The sequence below is a fragment of the Chinchilla lanigera genome, unplaced genomic scaffold, assembly GCF_000276665.1.
Source record: "Chinchilla lanigera isolate Chin_1 unplaced genomic scaffold, ChiLan1.0 scaffold00005, whole genome shotgun sequence".
Lineage (NCBI taxonomy): Eukaryota > Metazoa > Chordata > Mammalia > Rodentia > Chinchillidae > Chinchilla > Chinchilla lanigera.
Window position 1 is genome coordinate 24,784,479 of NW_004955406.1, and position 26,273 is coordinate 24,810,751.

At 34.7% G+C, this 26,273-nt stretch overlaps 2 protein-coding genes across 3 annotated transcripts in view; one reads left to right on the forward strand and one right to left on the reverse strand.

Annotated features, from left to right (window-relative positions):
- The window catches only part of Tpr (translocated promoter region, nuclear basket protein), a 63,465-nt gene extending 41,954 nt beyond the window's left edge, over positions 1-21,511 (reverse strand). Inside the window, exons 1-19 of one of the 2 annotated variants that reach the window (XM_005375083.2) lie at positions 21,126-21,511; positions 19,596-19,700; positions 17,183-17,256; positions 12,803-12,899; positions 11,719-11,822; positions 11,259-11,423; positions 10,678-10,770; positions 10,053-10,133; positions 9,885-9,972; positions 8,784-8,924; positions 8,300-8,391; positions 7,857-8,054; positions 5,540-5,647; positions 3,956-4,182; positions 3,242-3,405; positions 2,764-2,897; positions 2,527-2,675; positions 1,265-1,427; positions 146-280 (exon numbers count right to left, since the gene is read on the reverse strand). In XM_005375083.2, the coding sequence (XP_005375140.1) occupies positions 146-280; positions 1,265-1,427; positions 2,527-2,675; positions 2,764-2,897; positions 3,242-3,405; positions 3,956-4,182; positions 5,540-5,647; positions 7,857-8,054; positions 8,300-8,391; positions 8,784-8,924; positions 9,885-9,972; positions 10,053-10,133; positions 10,678-10,770; positions 11,259-11,423; positions 11,719-11,822; positions 12,803-12,899; positions 17,183-17,256; positions 19,596-19,700; positions 21,126-21,276 (2,469 nt within the window). In that variant the 5' untranslated portion in view covers positions 21,277-21,511. The remainder of the gene's footprint in view (positions 1-145; positions 281-1,264; positions 1,428-2,526; positions 2,676-2,763; positions 2,898-3,241; positions 3,406-3,955; positions 4,183-5,539; positions 5,648-7,856; positions 8,055-8,299; positions 8,392-8,783; positions 8,925-9,884; positions 9,973-10,052; positions 10,134-10,677; positions 10,771-11,258; positions 11,424-11,718; positions 11,823-12,802; positions 12,900-17,182; positions 17,257-19,595; positions 19,701-21,125) is intronic. The other variant, XM_005375082.2, reaches the window with a different exon arrangement.
- Positions 21,512-21,983: 472 nt separating this feature from the next.
- Positions 21,984-26,273, forward strand: part of LOC102013472 (chromosome unknown open reading frame, human C1orf27) — a 31,242-nt gene continuing 26,952 nt past the window's right edge. The window contains exon 1 of the mRNA XM_013521771.1: positions 21,984-22,188. The gene's annotated coding sequence lies outside the window, so the exon portion shown is untranslated. The remainder of the gene's footprint in view (positions 22,189-26,273) is intronic.

Genomic DNA, 26,273 nt, shown 5'->3' on the forward strand with positions numbered 1-26,273 from the left:
CAGAAAAGTTTTATTTAAAATATTCCTTAATAAACCCCCAAATTCAATGATCATGATAGTGGATGACAAATATGAGGCTACAAGGACAAAACTATTTAAACTTCACTTTCACAAATTTTTTTCTACTTGTGCATCACTTGATTACCTGAATTGTTTGCAGATTAGTCAGTAGCAAGTTTTGTCCCCTTTGTTCAGCTAACAAAGATTCCCTTTGCTGAGAAAGACGGACCTCTGACAATTTAAGCATTTCCTTTTCCTTCTTCAAATTTTCTGCTCTTACCTGAAAGTGAATACAAGTGAAAGAAAAATTGTTGGAAAACATTTTATCAAGTGAAATAATACAATTACAGAGTGAAATGATTCTTCTATTATTTCATATTTCTTAATGCAATTTAGGGAGTATACCTCCTTATCTGATAAATGTATCCTATGTTTAAATAGAAGCAAAAGCTATTGGGAATATTAGAAGATGAAAGAAAAAGTCTTTCTATCACCACAAATATTTATGATTACTTTGCCCTTACAAACCAGACTTCACAAACAATTGCAAGAAAAGTCTAAAATAGCAAAATAGAATTTTGTAACTATGCCACTGTTATACGAGCACACTGTACAATTACATTATGCAAGTTTCAGGATCCAAATTGGCTTCTAGGTACATTTGTACATTTTATCATTACCAAACTCAGTATTTAGCTGGAAGTACAACTAACTCCAGACATTTTTATTAAAGTTAAACTTCAGAAATATCAAATTCAATGTAATTTTTATATTTTATTTCCTAGAAAATGAGCCAGATTGTATAAAATTTATTAAACTTTGTTATAAGTGAAAAATTATGTTTATTTTGAAATGGAAGACTTCTTAAGAAATTTTAGTCCAGAGGAGATAATAAAAAAAAAAAAACCTCAACTTTTTTTTTGATGTACTGGAGACAACCCAGAACTTTCTCCCTAAGCCATATCTCCAGTGCTTATTTTACACTTTAAAACAGGGTCATACAGTCACTGAACTGCCCAGGTTGGCCTTCAAACCTATCCTCCTGCCTCAGCCTGTCTGAGTGCTGCAATTATAGGTGTGTATCACCATGCCCAGCCTCTCTTCAGTCTAAATGGAAACAATGATCTTACTGATGTATTATAGGCCACCTGGAAAGTAACAGGAAGTTGTAACATTTAGAAACTTCTCAACTTAAAGTCATTTCAGCCAGTAGAATATCAAATGTAATTTATAATACAAGTCAGTTGAGGGATATTGGTCTCACTTCTGCAACAGCTAGCTTTTCATTTGCTCCTCTTAAGTCTTGCGTCATTGTATTGATGATCTGTTCCTGCTTTTGAGTTGTTGCAGTGAGTTTCTGATTTCTCTCTTGTAAGGATGTTATTTCTCGACGATATCCTTCAACATTATCCTGCAGCATTTCATAACTGGTATGAAAGAAACAATTTCCATAAGCAACTGACATACATATTCTAGCTTAGCTGCTTGAAGAACTCTACAACAGCTTAACTCTACAGGATTAACCATGCACAAATTCAAATTCTTTTTTCCAAGCTCATCTTGCAGTTAAATTCAAGTTCTAAATAAGGACAATATTTCCTGCTGAATAGCTTTCTAATCTTATTAATTATATTCAACATAATGCTAAAATAAAATTGTATAACCAAACACCCACTGAATGTAGTAGGCAATTTAGAATATTCATGCATGGTTAGTGATAGATTTTTGACAATTCCTTTTTTCCCTTTAATCCTTCACTTTATTTTCTTCTGTGCTTGAAAGGCTGAAAAATGATAGAGACACCTACACAGGAAAAACTATGCTTTGACTTGAGGTGTTGAACTATTTGATGTATGGAGATAACAGCCTATTAACATTATATAAATATAGTTTCATCAAACATTATATAAAAATAAATGCTGTTCTAACATATTAAACTAGTGAAGTATTTAACGAATGAGACAGCCACAAAATGAAATTTACTACTATTCCTTTGTAAGTGACCTGGAGTGTGGATTTTCCTACAACCATCTAGCACTCACTTCTCCTTCCACCCAGACTAGAAAAGGCTAAATAAAATTGGTTCCCATTTCTGTCATCCTCTGCTGCATTTTTAAAAAGTGAGACTTACAAAAACAACAGGTTCTTCATTTTCACAAAGGGAAATTAACAACATTCTACACATGAATCAACATATATTAAGTAAGCTAACTGTTAGCACTGCCTGGGAGAATCATCAACCAATCTTTAAGAATGAACCACCACAGGGGCTGGGGATTTAGCTCAGCGGCAAAGCGCCTGCCTGGCAAGCGCAAGGTCGTGAGTTTGGTTCTCGGTACCGGAGAAAAACCAAAAAACCAAAAAAAAAAAAAAAAAAAAAAAAGAATGAACCACCACAGGTTCTTATCTTGGAACATGGTCCACAAAAAAGCAATATTTTTGCAAATTAACCCTTGCTCTCAATTGGTTTGAATAATGAACTACAAAATTTAGACTTTATTAATTTTTGAAGAAAAGAAAACTTACCGCTTAGAAGCAAAATCTAGCTGGGTAGAAATTTTGGTGTTTTGTGATCGTAAATCTGTGACTTGCTCCTGAAGTTTCTCAAGTTGCTCATTTTGTATTTTTTCATTATCTGCTTTTTCTTTTTTGTAGTTCTCAAAAATTTCCTGCAACTAAATATTGAAGATCATTAGAAGATGACACTGTTTTCTAAAAACCCACCCAAGGCAATCTGTGATCTGAAACAGGTGTGAAGTTTACCTGTTTAAGAGCAGCCTTCGCCTCTATAGCTTCTGGTGATTCAATCACAGGTACTGGAGCAGGAGTGGAAGTGGTATGCGATGCACTTGAACGTTTTGGAGTTGACACAATAGAAATATCATCTAAGCTTGAAGCTTCAGAAAAGTAAAAAGATTACATGAGTTTTAAAATTAGGAATCTACTGAACAATGTATTGTTTTTGGTTTCTGATTAGAGATAATTTATTATTTAAATGTTAAAACAACCAAATATTTACTGTAATTCATTGACTCTAGGGTGTACATTTTTCAATAATACTCAATATTTCTTCTTCACATATGTAAAATAATGGTGTTCTAGAATTGATAACATATTATCATCCATACATGGCTGTCAAATTCAAAGCTACCATTATAAGAGTGGCTAATGCTTGTGCTACAAAATCCACCCCTCATGTAATTTCAAAAATAATCCTTTAAAATTAAATCTAAAAACCTACCTTGTAACGGAATAACAACTCCTGTTGTTTGTGACAGTAAAATACGGTACATATCACGTTGCCGAACTATTGAATCAACAAGCTGCATCTGATGTTGTCGAGACTCACGGAGTTGCTCCAGTTCAGAGAGAGCACTCTCAAGTTTGAGCTGAAGCTCAGTGATTCTGCAGGAAAGGAAATCAGTTTATGTCATAAGCCCAGGCTGACCGGCAATGACACTGCTTTCCTTCTGTGGCAGGTTCAGAACCACTGTTTAAAACGCCCACAATGCAGGGCACAGGTGCTTGGATGAAGCAATGTGAACAATCTATTTGTAAAAATTAAGCCAATTACACTCAGTCGAAGTCCAGTCTTCATGCTTCTATAACCATCTTTCTCCTCTAGCACTATACACACTGACTAAAAAGAATTACCTTAGAGTAATTCCTACATATTTCCTCCACAAAGCCTGATGTCCCCTGAAGTCCAAGTTAGGTCCTCCAATTTTATGTTCCCAGTGACAGGTTTTTATCTATTACACTAATAGTCACACCGAACTAACATCTACTTATTTATTTAATTTCCTGCTTTATCTGTGTTACTAAAAAGAGAAAAAATCTGTTGTTACTGTTGATCAAATTTACTCCCCTAAATCACCAAATTCCCAGTACTGTAAGGAACACATGCAAAGTTTTAGTAAGTTTGTTGAACAAACCAAGGTAATAAGTTGCTTACTTAGATGAAGTTGTTTCCTGTTCTTCTCTTTCTCTGGTTTCCCCAAGTTCTCTAAGAGCTACTAAGAGACGCTGATTTTGCTGTTGAAGTTCTTCAATATTTCTGTAAGACACTAGATGCTGTGATATTACTTCTGATGAACTACTTATGTCAGCAGAACTTACTTCTTCATCACGAATTACATGGTTGCCCCTTGCCTCTTCAAGTTCCATCAAAAGCACTCTAATCTGAAATCAAAATTTTAACATTACACAAAGCTTTGATTTTGGAAATGTTTAGTGTCAACTGAAATTTTCAAATGAAAACACTACTTATAGGGGCTGGGGATTTAGCTCAGCGGCAAAAGCGCCTGCCTGGCAAGCGCAAGGTCGTGAGTTCGGTTCCCGGTGCCGGAGAAAAACCAAAAAAAAAAAAAAAAGAAAACACTACTTATGAAAACCCTAAATTTGTCCTAATTTATACTAAAAAAAAAGCAAGATATTAAATTCTAAGAAAATTTCAACTGACCAAATGTATTTTTAAGTATGCAATCAAAACTTTTATTTAAAAGCAGCACATTATAATTCCAGAAACATGGCCCCATTTTTGTAAAATAATAACAATAAAAACATTTTAAAAATCACACACACTGTTAAGACTGTATGTATCTACTTCGTATTTCTGTTTACATATGTATTGCATGGTAGCCAGAGGGAAAACACTGAAAATCAAATTTTAGAAAGCAATCTATACCATTAATGTTTATGACTGTATGTATATAAAAATTAAAGTAAAACATAAATGAGACAATTTACATTTACTGACTTGTTCACTGAAAAGAAAACAAACAGCAGCTGGGCCCCCTAGTGTGTGCCTGTAGTTCTAGCTACTCTGGAGACTGAGGCAGAAGGATCATCAGAACCCAGGAGTTTAGGGCCAGCTGTGGGCACTCAGTGAAACTGTTTCTTAAAATCACTACCATCATCACTGCCTCCACAAGTATACAGTATGTTTTTATTTCAGTAAAAATGTTCTTACATATATTTATATAGAATCAAATCTGTCTGCAGACATAAGAATATAAAACAATACATACTGGTCTGTTAACTTTGGCTACACTGAGATATGGGAAGTAGAGACATGGGAACTAAATAAGAATTTGTATTTATCTTTGAATTATCTGTGCATTTATTATAAACAGTGCCTTTGGAAAATACATCAAAAACTTGAGTAACGGGAAGGGGTTATGGATAAACAATGCCTAGCCTACAACTCTGCTGGAATAATAATATATGACATATATTATTATTGTGATAATAATATAGGTATTATAATATATACTACTAGTTGACTAGATCTTTCTATGTGGTAATTGTCTTGGATAACTTCAAAGAGATTCAAACATTTCTGGTGCCTAGCATTAGAAAAACTGGAGGACAGCTGATCCTAGTAGCCTATGCTTGTAATTCCAGCACTTGGGAGGTGTGGCAGGAGGATCCCAGAAAGTTGAGGCCACCCTGGGCTACAGAGTAAGTTCAAGGGCAGCCTGAACCAAAAAACCAAAACCAAAACCAAAAACCTAGATAATAAATGAAATATTCTAACCTGTTGTGAAAGATCTTTTATCTGTATTTCCATTCTCTGATTGTCTCTTTCAAGTACAGATGAATGTTTGTGAGCTTTATCAGTGTCCTCCTGTAACCGCTGAATCTCCTTTAAAACAAATTCATGTGAAAATTCTTGGATTTATATTTAAAAAGTAGCTAAAAGAATAAATAGAAGTATACAGTGCTCAAATACCACTGGAATCAATTTATAAACAAAACATACTACCCAGCAGCTTCTAAAAAGGAAAAACTCTATACAGGTCTGAACATACTAATCCTGAATATTGTTAATAATGCTGATCATTATAAATGCCTGTCACTGTACAAAAATGATGGGAAAATTTCTACTTTCTCACTAAATGCACTGTCAACTCAATCTTACAAGCTATACCAAGTGCAGTGTTACACTAAAATGATGTCATAGAAATCCTCTCAAAAGCTTTGTGACCAGGTCAAAACAAAGGACATTTTAGGGATAAACATTATATACCTGTTATCTGGAAATTAATTCATAAGTAAAAAGATATTAACAGGTAAAATGCAAAGACTTGATTAAAAAGTGTGTCAGTAACTGATTATAAAGAATCAAGATACAAAGCACAAAGCTGCTAAAAAAAGATCTATGTAGTGCTTTGCAAAATTTTGCATGATTATCAGGGACATACTTTTAAAGACACTGCTGAAAGCATAAAACTGATGGCTTTTGAATGTCATATTTTATCTCAATTCCATGTAAATTTTGATTCTTAATGTTCTTAATGTGCTTTAAATACAATTAAAACTAAACATGACTCACATTTATCCCAATACTTCAAGTACATCTGAGCACATTTTCCTAAAGTTATACATAAACCAATTTCAGTAGGAATATATTAGTGAGAAACTAAAATAGGGAAATTTTCATGAAAGACAGCAATGATGGAAACCTATTAAGTCCAAAACAAGATTACATATGACAAAATAGAAGTAATTGCATCATAAAACCATTAGAACCTTACAAGTGAGCATTATAGGATTTAGACTGAAAGATGTACGTTAAGGACAGAAAATTCAACTATAAAGATGATACAGAAATTATCTTTCAAAAGTTATGACAAGAAATTTTATTATGACAGTTTCACTAATAAAGAAGAATGAAAAGAAAAGAAACACATAAGTATATTTCTCCAATGTATAGCTGCTCTGATACTTAAGCCACAATACACCTATACTCTAATCCTCTTCAAACAAGCTGAAGCTCCTGCAGAACCCTTAGCCAGAAGGAAAGTTTTAACTGGATCCAAGGGGCTTCTCTGTGGATTAACTCGGAGTGATGGTGAGAAAGATGGTGCTTAATTAGGTGTTTGTTGATTCCATTAGGGCAAGACTTTGATGGAAAAGAAAAGGTCAGGAGTGCTGGAGAACACCTGTAATCCCCGCACTCTCAAGGCTCAGGCAAGAGGATTGCCACAAGTTCGAGGCCAGCCTGGGGTACATAATAAGTTTAGGGGCAGCCTGAACTATACAGTGAGACCCTGTCTCAAAAAACCAAAAACCCAAAAAAAAAAACAAAAGAGACCTTTAGATATAATATACTGGATTTAAACTGACTTATAAACTATAATAGCAGGGAAGATTTAACAACAAATTTATTCATCTTCTCCAAAAAAGAGGAAATTTGTCAGTCAGAATAGCAGATATAAATTAACTTTGCTCAATGTCCTCAGTGAAACTTCTTTAATGAGTACTAGCTTCCCCAGTCACATTGAGAAAGCAAAGTATTTAAAATAGAAGTGATTTTTAATCATTACTAAGCAAAAAATACTCATCAAAAGTAAAGGATATTTAGCAACTTCTTTGACACATTTAATATGCAAAGTAGCAGCAACAAACTAATGTATACAAAGATACCAAATTGTGAAATGGTATAAAAAAGGAGTTTCTACCTGTAGTCAAACAATATTATCATTTCTAGATCAGCTATCACAACCATCTGTGAAAGAACTACTGTATAATAGTAAATTAAGGAAGAGTTCTAGTGAAAAGATTTAAAGAATAGTCCAAGAAAGTTTGGTTCTTGTACTTCACTAGAATCACAAGAAAAATATCAATTTGCCTATAAAATATAAAGGTTCTCACAATTTCAGCTAAATGAAGGCCAAATATTTTGTCATTACAGGTACTTAATAATGTAATTAGAAGATTCAAAATGTATACTGTATCATTGCAAAACAGTCACCCTCTCCTGACCCAAACACCTTAAGAAATAGCTGGTAAATTACTTTTCATTTGGTCCTCCTCCCTCAACCCAGCTAAAAAATAGGATTGGGACAAACCTTCATAGCTTGTTCAAGCTTAACTGATAAACTTGCTACAGCTTTCTGTGCACGTTCATACTCCTCACGCTGGCGTTTCAGAATTGGTGCTTTGGCTTCAACTTCTTTCACTATTTCATCTAGATATTTATTAATTCTTTTGTTCTCTAGTTTCTCCAAAAGCAACTGATCCTGAGTTTCCACATAAGCATTATATAGCTGAAAATAGAAGAGGTTATTTCAAGTTGAGGCACAGCAACAGAAGAATGCAATTTATCTAGTTTCACAAGTATTTCACAAAAGGGAAATGTTTACTACTCGCTAAAATGAAAGCCTTTCCTAGAATGTTCCACTAATCATTAAATGATTTTAAGAATAAATTTTGGAGGGAATTAAGTTTCAAATGAATCTGAACACACTTTTGTTGGAGAAAAAAATTTAACAAGATTTAAAGCTATTCTTACCTCAGTTAATTTCATGCCAGGTTTCACTATCTTAGCTACAGCTGCTGCAGTGGGAGACATAGCTGCCAGTTCTTCTTCTGATAATATAGCTCCTGTGCCAAGACATACATAGCTAGTACAATTGTGTAAAATTTCAAACTAAAAGCCATTAGTAATTTTTTAAAGAAAAAGAAGAAAAATCAACTGCATATTATTATGTAACTCCTATAAAAAATTCAAAATATAGCAAAACACAATCCAACACTAAAAGTCACACAGGAATGGACCTATAATTATTATTAAATGGTAATCGTATCTGGTAGTTCGGAAGAGATACAGAGAAGAATACTGATTTTAAAATAAAGATAAATTCTAGTAATATAACCTGATAAAATTTCCTATATCACAGGATGATGGATCAATACTATCAGTAAACTATCAATGAAATAAAACTGTTAGACAAGTTTTAATATTTCAAAGAATTAACAAACATCTATTAGCATACCTTTACGTTTTGTGGCAGAAAGCAGGTCGTTTGCATTTTCTAATTCTTTCTCCAATTTCCCTATTTTTTCAAGCATTTCCTTTTCCATTTGATCTTTAGATTCTTCCACCTCTAGAAGATGATCTTGTATTGCTTTGTTAGCTAGAAACATTTTAAAACAGAGAATATCCAAACATATCACTGAAATCATACAGGTTATAAATTGCAATGCAATAGTCCTTTTCCCTTCAGCAGACATTAAATTCTAGAGCTGTTAGACACAGTGATCTACTAAAAGCCCTTTTTCTAAGTATGATCTTAAAAATGTCTTGGCTTGGTCATGGTCAATCTGTTTGTCTTTTTGATATCCCCTAACTGCAAGGAAAATAAAAACTCAATCAGCAGAAAAGGAGCACCAGGTATATTTTTTGTTTTAACTTTGATCTCCAGAATGTAGGAAATGACTGGCAAGGACAATGAAAGTGTCAGTTCTCCATGTTCTTGGATGCCACATCACGGATTCAATCAACCATAGACTGAAAACATTAAGAAAAATGATAGAATTATGTCTGTGAAGAACAGGTATAGGCTTTTGTCTTATCATCAATCCCCAATAACATACAACTACTATTTATAACCTATTAGGTATTATAAGTAATCAAGAAATGATTCTAAGAATACTGGAGGATATGCACAAGTTACATACAAATGCTACGCTATTCAATGTAAGAGACTTCAGCATCCTCAAATTTTGATGTCTGAAGAAGGGCCCCTAGAATCAATTTTGTGTACCATTTTAAAAAAGGAAGAGTTTAAGGCAATAAAAGACTTTACAGCATGCTACTGATAATTTTGAAGGGCAGGCTTACTTCTAGAGTAAAAGAGTATATATGGTTATTAAATGAAAGAAATAAAAAAAAGAAAAACTACCTAATTTTCCAAATATAGCGTTTGCTTTAAAATGTAACTCCAGGTTTCTTAATCCAAGGCTCTTTCTTTTGTATCAAACTTTGTTCCTAATTGTTAAGCCTGACTTCTAAACCAAATAATATATACAAATATAAAGAAATGAGACCTTCTATCTAAAAACAAAATAACCCTCCCACAACTGAAAAGGCTTACCTTCTCCAGCATCTTTCAACAGTTTGTGCAGTTCGTCCACTGCCCTTGTTAGTTCATTGCTCTTTGCCTCTGAGTCATCTGCAGCACTCTGAAAGTTAGTTTTACAAAGTTACCTACCAGATAATAATCCACCATCAGATACTAACATACGTGGTGGAGTATATTTACCTTATACAGGTTAGAGAGTTTTATGTGAGCATTTAACTCGTTGTGAAATTTCTCTTCCATACTGGCCTGCTGTTCCTTGGCCTGAAAAAAATAACTCAATTATAGCAAGTCTGTAGCAAATACTACCAAATCTAATATACTGGTTATTAGTCTACAATTTAGAGTACTTATCAAATGCGAAGACTAAAAAAAAAAACCCACTTTAAAGTCTAAAACACTAAAATTAAAATCAGTTTTCAAGGCAAAAATGAATTTTGAGGATAAAATATTAGAATTTTTAATGTAGAACAAAGTATATAATAGTAAATAATTATTTAAATATTAAATGACTTTTTAAACACTATTTTGGATACAAGGTATTATTGCCATTTCTGGTTCTCTTTAGCCTAGCTACTCCATTTGGAAGTATTCTGTTGTTTTATGGTGCCAGAGACAAGAGTGAAACATGAAGTCACTCTGCAAAATAACAAGCTTGTAAATGCTTTAGGATTTTTGTAAAAGAAATGTATTTGAGGGGCACAGATATAGCTCAGTGGTACAAGTGCCTGCCTGGCAACTACAAGGTCCTGAGTTTGATTCCTGGTATAAAAAAAACAGAAATATATTTGAAAGTTGTCATCTATACCTCTTTTAATTTAGTCAATAAATCCTCCACATGCTTTTGGAGATGCTCATTTGATGTTTTTAAGCCATTCATCTGCTCTTCTAGTCTAGAAACCTAGAAATAAATTAGAAGGGAAGATGAAAGAATGCTATTATTAACTGAAACTGATTTGATAAGGAGGGTTATGCTGCCAAGCAAAAGTAAAATAACCTACATACAATTATGAGAATATGTGTATGTAAGAAAATAATTAACAACGGAGAGTAATGTTTAAAAATAATTCATTAAAGCTTTCCTGCTTAAAATGTGTATTTACTTCTTAACATGTATCCTAGAAATTACATTCATAAGTAGAGAACATCAAGAGTCATCAAAAATCATATATTCTTTATTTAAATGCCGTTATTTTACTACGCCAAGCAGTAAAGTTATGCCCTCTGTATTTGGCCACTAGTCTTACATAATCGAAGCATTTAGGTACAGCACTAATTACTTGGTGTACCTAATATGTTTAATTAGGTACACCACTAAGTATGTTTAATAAACTGACACACAAATGTAAGCTCTACCAAATGATGAAAGAAGTACTTTGACTAATTTACCTCCTCTTTTTTGTTCTCAAGATTACACTTAAGCTCTAGAATCTCATTTCCTTTTTCTCTTCCAAGAGCAAGAAGTTCATCAGTTTTGGTTTTCAACTCTGTATTCAGCCACGTATTTTGACTATGTAGCAACTCCTTTTCTTGCTCTAAGCGTTTTTCCCGATACTAAAGAAATTAAGAAAATAATTTCTATAGTTAAAAGTAATATATGGTTATATGAGATTTTTTTGTCAGTGGCAAAGGGAACACAAGAAGTCTTTGACAAAGAGCCACAACAAACTTAAATTTCAAATGAGCCAAAAAGTTCAATTAAAACTATCTTCATATTTAATTCCTTCATTTAAAAACAAAGCACAGCTTTTAATTACCTTATAGATAACTTATCTGTACTTCAAATTTAAATTAGGTGAGTCGGAGCAAAAAACTGTATTTTGTGCATTAGGAGTTACTTATTACTTGCCTTAATGGAAACATCAGAAGCTTGAAGTTCATCTAATTTTAATTGAAGTTCTCCTTTTGTTGCATTGCTTTCTTTAAGTTTTTCATTTAAACGTTTAACATCCTCTACAAAGGTCAAGTAAGAATTTGCAAGTAATGATTAGTTAACATTGAGAGTAACTAAACATTAAAAAATATAAAGTAGTTGTTTAGTTCCTTATTTTGTTTCTGTCATACTTGGAAACTTAATTTTAACCAATACATAATAAAGAATCAAAACTTGTGTATCGAATCAAACACAATAAGAGTTACTTTAAAATACTACTTAAAAGTTTATAGTCAACAATAACCTTAATATGTTACATATATACTCAAAGCTATTAAAATTTTTAAAATAATATTTTCAGTTAAAAGACAGTATACACAGTTAATTTTTAATCCTTAAAACCTAGCTTTTATGAACACAATTTAATTCTAATTACCACTGATCACCATAATAACACATACACTGAAGTACCTCTTTTTTAAGACTGAAAAGTACAATTAGCAAGTTGAATATTACTGTACAACAACATAAATGTGTACAGATCTTCCTCTTGTTTTATAGAAGAATTTTCAAAAACCTTTAAGGAAACAATGGGAACATAATTTTAAAGAGTCTTGTTTCATCTAAATATACCAGGTGTTTTATAAACCATGGTTCTATGGTTCTACACAATGGTTTTTTAAGTTATAATAGTCAATGCTAGTGGATAATAAGATATTTGCATAATATAAAGAAGTGCACGCTTTATAGCTGAACATTTAAACTGTTTTCAATTTGATAAGTACCACTATAATAAAAATCTTTGGTCCAAATTACTATTTCAAAATGTTTTTCACTTGTGCATTTCCTTGATACTTCTTCAAATCATTGATAATATTTTAGGAGAAAAATAGGGTACTACACTGAACTATTCTATACTGAGTGATAAGAGAAACATCAGCAACAGAAATAGATTAAGGGTCAATTTCTACAGCAACAGAAATAGATTAAGGGTTAATTTATAGCACTATCAGAAGAGAAAGGAAAGAAATAGATTAAAGCCTAAAAGATTTCTTCATACCTGTTAAGTATTCAAGTTCTTGAGATAATCTCTCATTGGTTCTAATTAAGTCTCTTTTCTCAGCTTCTAACTCTTCCTTTGTTCTTGTAAACTGACTCTGTCATACAAAGTAATAAATTTAAGAAAATCAAGTTGGACAATCAATGTAGGAACCAGAACATGGAATTACCACTTGTTAACATTATCTGTAGTTTAAAGATGTTTTCTCTTACAATTCAGATACCCACAATTTTCAAAATTCTCACAATCCCACTATTCCTTAATTTTGCTTTTTAGAACATTTTGAGGTTCATGAATATTTTTCCCATTACCTTTTATTACACAGAAGTATAGTAATTACCAAAATGAGTAATTATAGGATATTTCATAAAATAAAAGTTTGAGAAATACTGTTTTATTTACTTTATTTCAAATTTCTCCAAAAGAGATTCTTAGAAATTACTTAGAACTCACTTTGTCAAAATGTTTTGCAGTAAGACACAGTCTTTTACATGCTTTTTGAGCAAGTACTAACCTTAAGCCACTCAAACAAGAACTGAGTATTTCTGAACAGAAAAAGATAGACATGCTAACAGAGAGGTAAAAAATAATTACCCTAACACTACTTTATTTAGTTTTTGTGATAAGCAGAGAAACACTACACAGTGCCACTGGTTATTTACAGAGACTCCTTTTTAGAAAAAATTCCCTTTGCTTATTTCTCCCATCAATGATTTCCTGATAATTTGAAAGCAGTCATACATTATGACTTTTTAATAGTTTATTTTCATATTACTTTTTACATAGATAATTTTAAATTTTAATTGGACTGAGTTTATCATTCATTTCATTAAAAGTTCTTTATTTTTTATTGCTATGAACTTTATTTATTTTTGTTCTGGAAATCTTATGTTTGTTTCCTTAAACCAGACACTATAATAGGAATAGACATTAATTTATTGAACATTTGCATAAACACTTCAATTTATCTCATATAAAACTGCATATAAATTATACTTTATATCAATTTAAAGCAAACACAACATAAAAAGCAAAGCCTTTTTCTCTATTTCAGGAGAAACGTTTTAGTGTGAAGTTATGCTTTTAACATCTTCACTGTGACTTCTGGGTCAACCAGGATGGCTGCCTCCTGCCTTGCTCAATGATCCCCTCCCCTGTAACAGGCCTAAATGGCTAAGGCAGGTGACTGCAGGTGCAGTTTTGAAGGACCTGTCCTTGGCTCCTTCCCCTGGGTCCCGGCTGCCATGAGGTGAGCAGCTTCCCGGCGCCATGCTTTCACCATGATGTTTCTGCCTTAGACTAAGCTGAAGTGAGGGTCATTTCCTCACTGTGACTTTCAAATAGGTCACCACTAAAGTCAATGTTAAGATTTCTCTCTATATTCTCTTCAAGCTTCATGGTTTTGGGCCTTACATTTAGGTCTTTCATACATTCTAAGTGGATTTTCTGTATGATGAAAATAATTCTTTTGCATGCAGAAATCCAGTTTCCTCAAAATTTGTAACACAGTACTTATACCCTCTTGATGCCCATGCAAAAAGTTGACAGTACATTTTAATTATTTGCCTATTCTGTTTTATTCCATTGGTCTATATTTTTGTTTTTATACCAATGCCACACTGTTTTGACTATTACAACTATGGTCCATAGCTTTATACCAGGAAATGTGATGCCTCCAACTTTCATACAAATTCTAGAGATTTCTTCGATTTTTGTTAAGAATGCCACTGGAGCCAGGGTTGGATGTCCAATTCTGCCATCCCAGTACTCATAAGGCTGAGGCAGGATTACTCCAACTTTAAGGCTGGCTTGGTCTACATAGTCAGTTCAAGGATGGCCTGAACTACACAGTGATACTCTTGTCTCAAAAAAACCAAACAAACAATGCCATTGGAATTTTGTTAAGGGCATGAGATATCTTTCCAATTATTTGTGATCTCTTGAATTACTGTTTTATTATTTTCAGAGTACAAATCTCTCACCTCTTTCATTATATTTATACCAAAAATGCTACTGATTTCGGAATACTGATTTTGCATTTTACAACTTTATAAAATTCATTCATTCTAAGATATCTGTGGAATGCCTGGCTTTTTCTACATATATATTATCTGCAAATAGAAATAACTTCACTTATTTTTCTGATTTGCAAGTTTTTTGATATCTAACTGCTCTTGCTATACTTAACAGTTTTACAATCAATAAATGCAGCAAGAGCAGACTCCTTGCCTCCTATACTGAATTTTAGTGGAAAAGATCCATGTTGTCCTTTAAAAATCTTTTTTTCCAAGAAGAATACAGTAGCTACAGTTTGGACTTGAATTGTTCCCCAAAGGCTTATGTGTTTGTTATTCGTTTATGACAAATACTATTGATTTTTGTGTTGACTTTGAGTTCTATTACTAAATTTGCTTATTAACTCTGGAGTCTTTTGGATCTTTCGTGTAGAGGATCATGTCATCTCCACATAATAATTTAACTTCTTCCTTTCCTATACATATCTCTCCAATTTCTGTTCCGTGCCTGATTGCTCTTGCTATTGTTCTAAATATTATGAACAGGAGTAGTGACAGTAGAAAACTTCAAGCTGTTCCTAATTTTAGAGGTAAAGCATTGCTCATTTAATAGGATTTGGGTCTTTGGTTTGTCATAAGTGGCACCTACCACATTAATATACGTTCTTCTTTTACCTATTTTGTTCAAGGTTTGTATTATGAATGGATACTCAATTCTGTCAAAGGCATTTTCTACATCTTTCTTTTACCTATTTTGTTCAAGGTTTATATCGTGAATGAATACTCAATTCTGTCAAAGGCATTTTTTACATCTTTTACCTATTTTGTTCAAGGTTTATATCGTGAATGGATACTCAATTCTGTCAAAGGCATTTTCTACATCTATTTAAATGCTGTGTTTTTTACCTTTTTTATGTGGTGTATTACATTTACTGACTTGCATATGTTGAGCCATCCCTGCAATGAATCCTACTTGGTCAGGATGCACCATCTTTTTGATGATTTGCTGCATTTTGTTTTCCAGCATCTTGTTGAGGATTTTTGCATGTTTTTTTTGAAACAGAATCTTGCTATATAGTACAGGCTGGCCTCAAACTCATGGAAATCCTCCTGTCTTGCTTCCCAAGTGCTGGGATTACAGGTGTGCAACACCATACCCAGTGCATCTATGTTGATTCAAGTTTGGCTTGTAGTTCTCTTCTTCTGATTGGGTCCTCTTCTAGTTTTGGAATCAGGGTAATGCTAGCTTCCAGGAGTGATTCTGAATCACTCCCTCCCTTTGAATTTCATTAAAGAGTTTGAAGACATTGGTGTTACATCTTCTCTATAGTTCTTGTGGAACTGAACAGCGAATCCATCAGCACTGAGGCTTTTCTCAGTTGGAAGTTTTTTCAATTCTTCAATTTCATTGACTGATATGGGTTACTCAAGATTTTTACATTTTCTTGGTTCAGCTTTGTAGTTCATATGTATGTAGCTATCTATCCATTTCTTCTGTATCTCCATTTTATTCAACTATATGTTCTCAATTCCAGCAGAATACGCTGTCATTTTGCCTTTTTATTTCTAACTGCATTAATTTGGATCTTTTCTTTCTTCTTTTTGGTTAAGACTTTATCAATTTTGTTTATTCTTTTAAAGAACCAATTCTTCAATTCTTCATATTGTGTTTTTAGTCTCAATTTTATTAATTTCTGCTATTATCTTTGTAATTTCCTTCCTTGTACTAGCTTTGATTTGGATTATTCTTGTTTTTCTAGGACCATGATGTTATTTATTTGTGCTCACTGTTTTCACAGTGAGCTGTGAATGCTCACTACGCATTCACAGCTACAAATTTTTAGGAATGCTTTCATTGTATCCCATAGGTTCCAGTATGTAGTACGAGAATATTGTTTGAATCTAGAACTGTCTAACTTCCTTCTTGATTTCTTCTGAGACCACTCATCAAGAAGGCAATGTTTAATTTCCACGTGTTTTCATAATTTCTTTTATCAATGATTTCTAGCTTCACTGTGTTATGATCTGATAACATGCATGGGATAGCAAACTGTTATTTTTATCAGTGCTCTACGTAGATATCTACCAATGTGGACTCATACAAATCCTCAGCATCAAAATGTTTTGAATACTACCTGGACTATAATAAGCATATATAATTCCTACTGAATAAAAGGAATGTCTAATTTCTCAATAAAACATGTAGAGATCCAATTATGAAATTTGTATGTGCATGTTTTTGATTGTATCATCTCCTAATAGGACATCTTTTTACTGATTAATATCTAATAAATACAATTAAGAATAGAAAATTTCCTTTAGAATCACATATGTGATTAGCTTTATTCACAGTAGTAACTTTTACCTGAATGGTGATGTTGCGATCCTGAGCAATTTCTAGTTCTTTGTTTTTCTCAGTTAGTGTCTTCAGTTGATTGTCTAAATAAAAGAAATTTTATTTAGAACTATATAGAACTACATATACCCATACATATATATGCTTAAAACTTCCAATGAATATTTTTATCCAACTGCAACCCTCATTTAATTTATTTTTAAAATGGAAGAAATTGAAGCCCAGAAAAGGCTCACGTGTAATTACATTCCAAATTTATGAATACATTCCAAATTTACTGTATTCTAGACCAAAATTTTAAATATGGTATTCTTTGTCCAAAATCAAACATAATAACTCTAACCAATACTTGCAGCAAGTATCTATAGGTAGCAATATCTTTATTTTTCAATGACATCTTCTATATGAACATATATCTTAAAAAACAGTGACCTTCTTATTCAGAAATGAGAAAACTGAGTAAGATAGAATAAGAGAGAAAATATTTTCAAGTACACAAAATGCACACATAATAGATACTTGAATCCCACACTTATTATTCTGAAGACAGCTTCAATATGGAAAAAAATTTTTAAAAGAAGGAAAAATATTATGCTTGAGATGGAATTTCCTCAGTCTCTACTCATAATGAAGGATGTTCCCTGATAACTTGTCTTCCAAGCACACAAATGTACATATATAGCAAATACATAATTAAGAAAGAATATTCTTTTTAAATTTTCTCTCTACAAAAATACGTACTCCGTACTGGCAATTTATACATTTTTACTACAGAAACTCCTTGTTTTAATGACTTACTTGTGTTCCTACAACTATGTTGTTAAATGAATTGGTCACTAATGGAGGAATTGTACATTCTGATATTCAGAATAAATGGTCAAAGAAAATTCAAACTTGATGACTTAGCTTCTATTTGCATAACTCTTACATGCAGCACTGTAATGTATTACAGAATACAAAACTACAGTACTGTACAATCAGCAAAAAGTACAAAATTGTATAAACAAGGTGTACTGTACAAAAAAATTGAGGCTCTATAAACAAGATGTACAGAACCGTGTAAAAAAAAAAGTCTGAACAGTGCACTTAGATCTTAAATCTGAATAGTTGGGTTATTGAACAAGCAGTACTGTAATTCCAATCTTCTATTAGACAACAGTATTATGAAAGTTAAAAAAAAGCCCTGCTAGATTACTGTAGATTTTCTGTTGTTTAAAAGTTATTTGCTGCTTTCTAGACTTGTAGATCAGAAATTATATACAAAAAACACAAAGATAACTGTACACCTGGAAAGCATTTGATGTTTGTCTAGGTTTATCCAGAACTTTCCCTATTCCAGATTTCATTAAAAAAAAAAAAAAATCTTACAGTCATTTTCATAAAACTCTTTTAGCATGTGAGTATCCTGAACAAATCTTTTCATTATGCTTTTTCATGGCAAAAATATGCACAAATTATAAACCATATTTAGCTATTCATGACCTATCACGCATGTATATGTTTTAAAAATGAATGTGCCAAGAAAAGCTGAAAAAAGTTACAACCCAAACAATAGGTACAGACTCAATGAAAGTTGAAATTTAAAATAATTCCCTTGATTATGAGGTTCCTATGCTTCTTCTCTATCAAATCAAATTAAAATCATGCTATACTTGTAATTACTGATATTCTTACTCCATTAAGACCTTTTTTGATATGTGTTTCTTCCATCATAAGCAAAGCACAAGATACATCATACTCCTGAGAAAAGTCAAAATCTTTAATATCTTGTGTACCATGATGTAAGAAAGGTGCAAAGAAAATGAGCTCCCCATTTTCACTGGAATGAGGCCTTCAAGAGAAAACATATTGTCATTCATAGATATTTAAAAATAAGAAAAGTTAAATGGAATCAACAGGCTTTAATTTTTCAACAAAAGACAATCACTTTAGTTCTTTTGCATAATGCTTTAACTTTTAAAACAAACTTTCAAAAAGTTACATCTTATTTGATATGTAAAGCTTTGTAAGCAGATACACATGTGAGTATAATCATTTTAAAATGAGCAACCGGACATGATTTACATACTGCAAAACCACCCTTAATAGCCAAGTCAGAATAAGAACTCAGCTTCTTACCTTTTTTGTTTGTTTGTTTTGTTTTTCTTCCAGTACAGGGAATCGAAGTCACGACCTTGCATTTGCCAAGCAGGCGCTACTCGGCTGAGCTAAATCCCCAGACCAGAACTCATCTTCTTAAATTAACCCTTAAGCCCTGTGTTCTTACAAAATCTTCACTATTTAGTAAAGAATATCAACATAAATAAAAACAATAATCCTTAATCTGTTTTCATATACAGTAAGTAAATGTTCCCAAAGAACACAAGTAGCTGATGATTGCAATACTCTAAAAAGGTTAACGAAGATATAGGCAAATACTTACTGAGTTTCTCAAGCTCAACTCGCAAAGCTTGGCACTCACGGGTTTCATTCACAAGTCTCTCCTGACTGTGGGATAATCTTTTCTCTATCTCAAAGTACTGTTGCTCTACAGAAGACAAGGCAAAATCAACTGAGCAATCACATGTTGCACATACATTGTTCAACAACTACTAACTTCCAGTAACGCTGATTTTAAAATTTATACAAAGTAGTGGAACTGCATGTCAAATAAGAGTATATAAAGATAAACTGAGCACTGAAAAGGACTGATGTAACCTTTCCAACTAATTTATGTGACAGAAGAAAATAAGGCTTAAAAAGGATTTTTGTAAACACTTTTCTTCAAGTGGGCAACGTATCATATCACATATCTTAGTATTTTCCCAATGATCAGTAAGTAGACTGCGTAGTGTAAAGCAGAGTTTTTTTTTTTTTTTTTTTTTTGAGACAGTGTCTCCCTATGTAGTTCAGGCTGGCCTGAATTCACTATGTAGTCCAGGATGGCCTTAAACTCACTTCCATCCTCCCGCCTCAGCCTCCTGAGTGTTGGGATTATAGGCGTGTGCCACCATGCCCAGCTAAGGCAGATTTTTAAAAAGGATTACACTGCAAAAGAAAAAAAAAGTTAAAAACTACTTTAAAAGGTTTGTTTTAAAATGTCAGATATTTGGGGGCTGGGGATTTAGCTCAGCAGCAAAGCGCCTGCCTGGCAAGCGCAACGTCGTGAGTTCGGTTCCCGGTACCGGAGAAAAAAAAAAAAAAAAAAAAAAGTCAAATATTTGACAGTATAAAACTACACTTTTTCTAAAAATATCTGTTTAAGCTTCCCAAAGGAAGAGACTGAGTCTGTCTGTTTCGGCCTGAAAACCTGTATTTTACCAGTGGCAACCATTATATTCCTAATCCTTTTTTAAAAGCTGTTCAGGCCACTACTGTTTATAACTTTCTCATCTGAAGGCATAATACCATAAGCGAGTATTAATATTTTCTATCCAATTCCCATTTTTAGAGAAACTACAACACATTAAACTTATTTATTGCACGTTCACTGAAGCGTACTTGCATCTAAAGTCATTTTTGTGCAATCTACTTCGTAACGGGATCATAGGGCGGCACACATATTAAAACACAAATGCACGGAGTGGTCAATTAGGGAAAGACATGCATTCAGATCACTAAAATATAGAGCGGAAAATACTGATCATTTAGAGTCCAACAAAACAGATTAGGTACTCCAGACGTAAGAGGCTAGGGGTCGCGAGGTTTAGTGTAAATGACCCAAATTTTTCACAATTTCTATTTGTTGCACAAAGTTTAGAGTCCCTACATGAGATCGACCTTTTACAGAGGAAAAAAAAAACCGATAAAAGTGGAATTAAGTTTGGAAGAGGGGTGTCTCCGCATCAACTGTGTGAGAAGCAGGAAAGAAGGCCTAGAGCGCTCAGAGTGCAGAAAGGGCTGCTACCCAATAAACGTCGCAGAGTACAAGCCGCAGGAGTCGAAGGAAGGGAGGGAAGGGCTTCTCGCTTACCGCTCTCCACCTTAAATTTCTCGTGTCGCCCCTTCAGGCCATCGATCTCGGACTGCTGATCAGCAAGGAACTTCTCAAGTTTGTTCTGGACCAACTTGGGCAGCTTGTTCAGCTCCGCACGCTCCAGGACCTGCTGCAACACAGCCGCCATGTCGGCCAGGACACGGGGTGCGACGACAGCGGCCGACGGAGCAGAAGCGGACACAGAAGGCGAAGCCCAGAACCCAGAAACCTGGGCCGCTGCCTCCTCCGCCTCGCCCGACGGCTCCCGCGCGCCTGTTCGCGGGAGACTGCCGCGGCGGGACCCTGGGAAATCGAGTCCTGCGTTACCCGAGACACCAGAAGCGTCACAGCTCCCGTACCCAAAGTGGGTACGCAGCCGCGGGGAGCAATGCACTCTGGGAGGCAAATGCACCCTGGGAATCCGAGTTCCTAAACCTTGCAGGGCGGCCAACTTCCGGCCCCACCCGCTTCAGGCCGGATAGGCTTCTGGGAAATGTAGTGTTTTTCTCATTTCCTTCCGTCCACCAAACCCGCGGCGCGCGTTTGCGTCCTTCCACCAAACCCGCGGCACGCATTTGCGTCCTTCTTTCTCTTTGTCCCCGGGTTCTCCTGGCGTGGCTAAAAGACCACTGTCCGCGCAGTGGCGCCAAAAACTCGTCAACTTTCATCAGTCCCTGAAGGGAAATCCTCTTCGACGGATTCTAGACACTGAGCCACAGGAGGGCATCGGTCCCAGCAAGTCCGGACAGCAAAGCCGGGATTTCTGCCACGCTCTAAATGGCACCCGGAAGGGTGGCAAACACTTGCTCGGGTAGAGCCACGGCCTTGAAGGGCGGGAGGGGGGGGAGGCCATGACACAATGATGCGTCATCAGTCTGCGCCACGTGAGTCGAGAGTCGGGTTTTGTGGTGGGAAATGAGGTGTAAGAAGTCGCTTTCTGATGAGTTCTTTGGCTGTGGAGTTGGGATCAAAGGGAAGTGTGTACCCTGAGGCTGACCGTACCGGGTTCCCTGACGGTTCAGTAGATTTAGCTGCCCCGCGTGCACATTCTGTGGAACAGGTAAATCAGCCTAAGAGGGCGGTGTGTGTGTGTGTGTCAAGGTTTGTGTGTGCGCGCGGGCACCGAGAGCGCCTCAAGAGAGAAAGGAAGGGACGTGGTGTGGAAAACAGATGGACGGTCGCTCCAGTGCAGTCAAGTCCAGTTCTGACGAACTTATTTCAGAAAACCTCGAACCTAGCGGCTTTGCGGGTGGGGGTGGGTGCTGAGTTACTGAGGAATTCAGGGAGCCCGCTGAATTTTTTAGGAAGAGGATGAAATAAACCAGGAGTTTGAATGTATCGTATGTTTTAAGGTGACTTGCAGAAATTGTTGTCTGATTTTGAAGTTTTAGAAAGAAAACTGTTGTAACAAAAGCCTTATTTTTTTAAAAATCAATTGTCACCTTGTCATTATAACGAAACTATTTGTTTTTAGATTATATTTCTGCAATATCTGAAGTCTGTAGTTCATTTCACGTTTGGTTGCTCTTCTGAATTTATTAAATTCTTTATTGAAGATAGGGGATTCCTAATGTCATCCTCTCAACATTCATCATAGTCATGTACCTTCTGTGAATTGGTGGTTTAGTTCTCACATGAAATTTTTCTGTAGTTTATTCATTTGAATCTGTTATGAAGACATCTTAAAATTTTAAACGTCTCATCCGTGTTATTTTGTGATAACAAAGGTAAAATAAAATCAGTAAGGAAAATGAGGTTTCTCCCTTAAGTCTTTTACATATACTTATTACGGTTGCTGGTATGTGGTACTATATTCCATCGTATGCCAACAGTAACATCATATTCTTGATCTACTATTTGGGAAATGCAGATATTCTATACTTAGACTAACAGAATTCTGAAGTTAGATAGGGTTTCAGATCTGTCAGGATCCAGATTATTTTTTTGGATAGAAACCCGTTCTAGGGAGGTTGAGTTATCTGAAGTCATACTTTAGGAAGTTTATAACTGTATAAGGCAAGAGAAATGTTTTTGTAGCGTCCTTCATAAAGTATGGTTGGCAGCATTTAAAGATTTTTAAAGAACTAAAAAAAAATTATCTGATATCCAACCAGACTTCATGATTTAGTAGATTTTCATTTTCCTATTGCATTCAGTTCTTTATGCAGTAAGGTGTATAGTATAGTGACACTCCAGAAGAAATGAATTTAGAAGGTTAAATATTAGAGTCATTTGCTGTTTTTTGTAAGAGTCAAAAATTATTAAGCGCCAAAAGAAAAGGAATAGAATAACATGATAAAGTAGAAGAAAGTTAATATGCAGAACTGCATACCTGGCCGAAGGCATTACTAGTAGTTGAAAACCCTTAACTGTTCGAAGGCATTAAGGATTTACACAGGAAGATGTAGATTTAGTCTCAAAAGTGAAGTATGAGAAGCTAATGCACTTGTACTGTTGTCCAAAAAGAGCTAGAAAGAAAGCTTATGTATTGTGATACAAAATTGGATAGGTTTTTTGAAAGTAGTATGCAGTAGCATCAGACAGGCCCTTTCAAACCTGAAGGCATTCTCTGGACGTTAGTGTTAGAGTAATACAGGTCCATTTTGTTGCTGGTAGTTTATTCTGTTGGTATCAGATATACTACCCAACATATCTGTTGTAAATTTGACATTGTAGAATTAAGAATCAAATATTCAATAGAACCTGAATGACTCATCTCTAAATTGCATTATTTAAACTACTGCGACTGGTGGCTGTGGATTTAGCTCAGTGGCACAGCGCCTGCCTGGCAAGCACAAGGTCGTGAGTTCAATTCCTGGTACCGGAAAAACAAAACAAAACCACACAAAAAAATTGGTTTAGCAAACTACTGCAATTGTTTCCATGGTCTCTGTGTTTATATCCATTTTATAGTTTTTTAAAAATAAATCATCTCTCATGTTACTGTTTTTCACATATGAGCTTCTTGACATTACCATTCATTGTAGTCTAGATCTTTTATTTAGTATCTTTGGTTTTAGAGTGTAGAAATTCTAGTCATAGGAGCATTAAGTCAGTAGAGGTATGATACTGGTTTTCATCTACAAACTGGAGAAACACCAGAAGAGGAATTACTCTTGTTGTGACTTAATTGAAGCATTGTATATAATTCCTGAGTATAAACATACAATTTAAGATAAGTATTCTTGAGCCACACTGCCTGAATTTAAAGCCCACCTTTGCCACTTTGTCATCTGGGCAAATTATTTCAGTATTCGTTCTTTGTTTCAGTTTCTTAAATCTATAAGAAGGAAGATTAAATAATACCTACTACCTCATGAGGGTTTGTAAATATTATTACAAGTAATAATATTTACATTTTGTAAAATACTATTACATGTAAAGTACTTAGAATAATGACCTATGCAAAACAGAAGCCATATACAAATTATTGCTACGTTACTGTTTATCTCCTTACATAACTTATTAGGAGTTACTCAAGCAGAGGTTAAAATTACTGGTCTTTTCAAAATGTATCAGTCAGGGTTTACTACAGAAATAGGTATAACACAAGATATACAAATGTACAAGAAATTGTAAGTTTGGCTTACAATGGTCACACAGAGTTGGATGAGGAAGCGTGCAGAGGTGTCTGCACACTGGAGATTGAAGAGCCCATCCCCAAGCCTGGGGCTCACTGCAGTGTCCCTGTAAGTCCTTATCAGGAGGCTGATGGTCTGCCGCAGAATGCTGAAGAATCTGACAAAGGCCAGAGAGCCTACACCAGAAGGCTGAAGAGTCCCAGGCTGAATCCGAACAGGCTGCACCAGAGGCCAGGAGATGACCAAGCTGAAGGCAAAGACTGGAGCTCCTCCAAAGAACCAGCAGCCAGGTTTTTTTAAATTTTCTTTTTTTTTGCAGCCTGCCCACACTGGGGGCATAGGGGTGGTCTTCTACACCCACACTCTCCTCATGCCTTTCTTTCAAGCAGGCTCAAGATAAATATAAAGTAAGCACCCTGGCTCCCTGCTGAGTCCTTTAGCTAAACCTCTAGACTGCCCAAATTGACAGAGTATATCAACCGTAACAGAAGGGTTAGGCAGAGAGTTCATAAACAAAAACTGCACTGGGAAATACTTCAAGGAATCAACAACTGGGATTTCATCTTACTGAAAAGTTTTTGCACATCAAAAGAAATCACCAACAGGGTAAAAAGAAAACCCACAAATTGGGAAAAAGTTTTAGCCCGCTGTCCCTCAGACACAGGGCTCCTATCTAGAATATCTAGAACAAAGAATAAAAAAAAAATCAGGCCCCTGAAGTTCAGACTCAATCCAAAAATGGGCATCTGAGATAAATACACACTTCTCAGATAAAGAAATACAAATGGCAAATAAATATGAGAAAACGTTCAACATCAATGGTCATTCAAGAAATGCAAACTAAAAATGCAGATTTCATCTCATCCCAGAGAGAATAGAGCTATCATCAAGAAATCAACTAATAATAAATGCTAGAGGGGTTGTGGGGAAGAAGGAACCTTTCTCCACTGTTGGTGGCAGTGTAGACTGGTGCAACCACTGTGGAAATGAGTGTCAAGATTCCTCAAAACTAGGATTAGAGGTCTCATTCAACCCAGCTGTTCCTCTACTGGGTGTTTTTCCAGAAGAATTGAAAACATCATACCACAGCAATATATGTGCACACATGTTTATAGCAGCACAATGTGTTAAATAGCTAAATCTTGGAAACAACCCAAATGTCCATCAACTGAAGAATGGATAAAAAAGATGTGGTATTTTTATACAATGGAGTATTAGCTATAAATAATGATAAACTAGCGACTTTTATAGGTAAATGGGTTCAACTAGAGACCATACTCATCTGTGAAATAAATCAGACTCATGTGTAAACATCATATTGTCTCACTAGTATAAGAACCTGAAAGAGTAAATAAAATCTGAAACGTACAATAGATACTGTGGAAGGGAAAGAAACTACTCAAATAGGAAAGAACAACTGGGATGGGGGAAAGAGGAAAAAAAGGAAGGGGAAAAATACATATATATACACAAGATAGCTAAGATAACTGTACTTCTGGCCAGGGATATAGCTCAGCGGTACAAGGGCCTGCCTGGCAAGCGCAAGGTCCTGAGTTCAATTCCA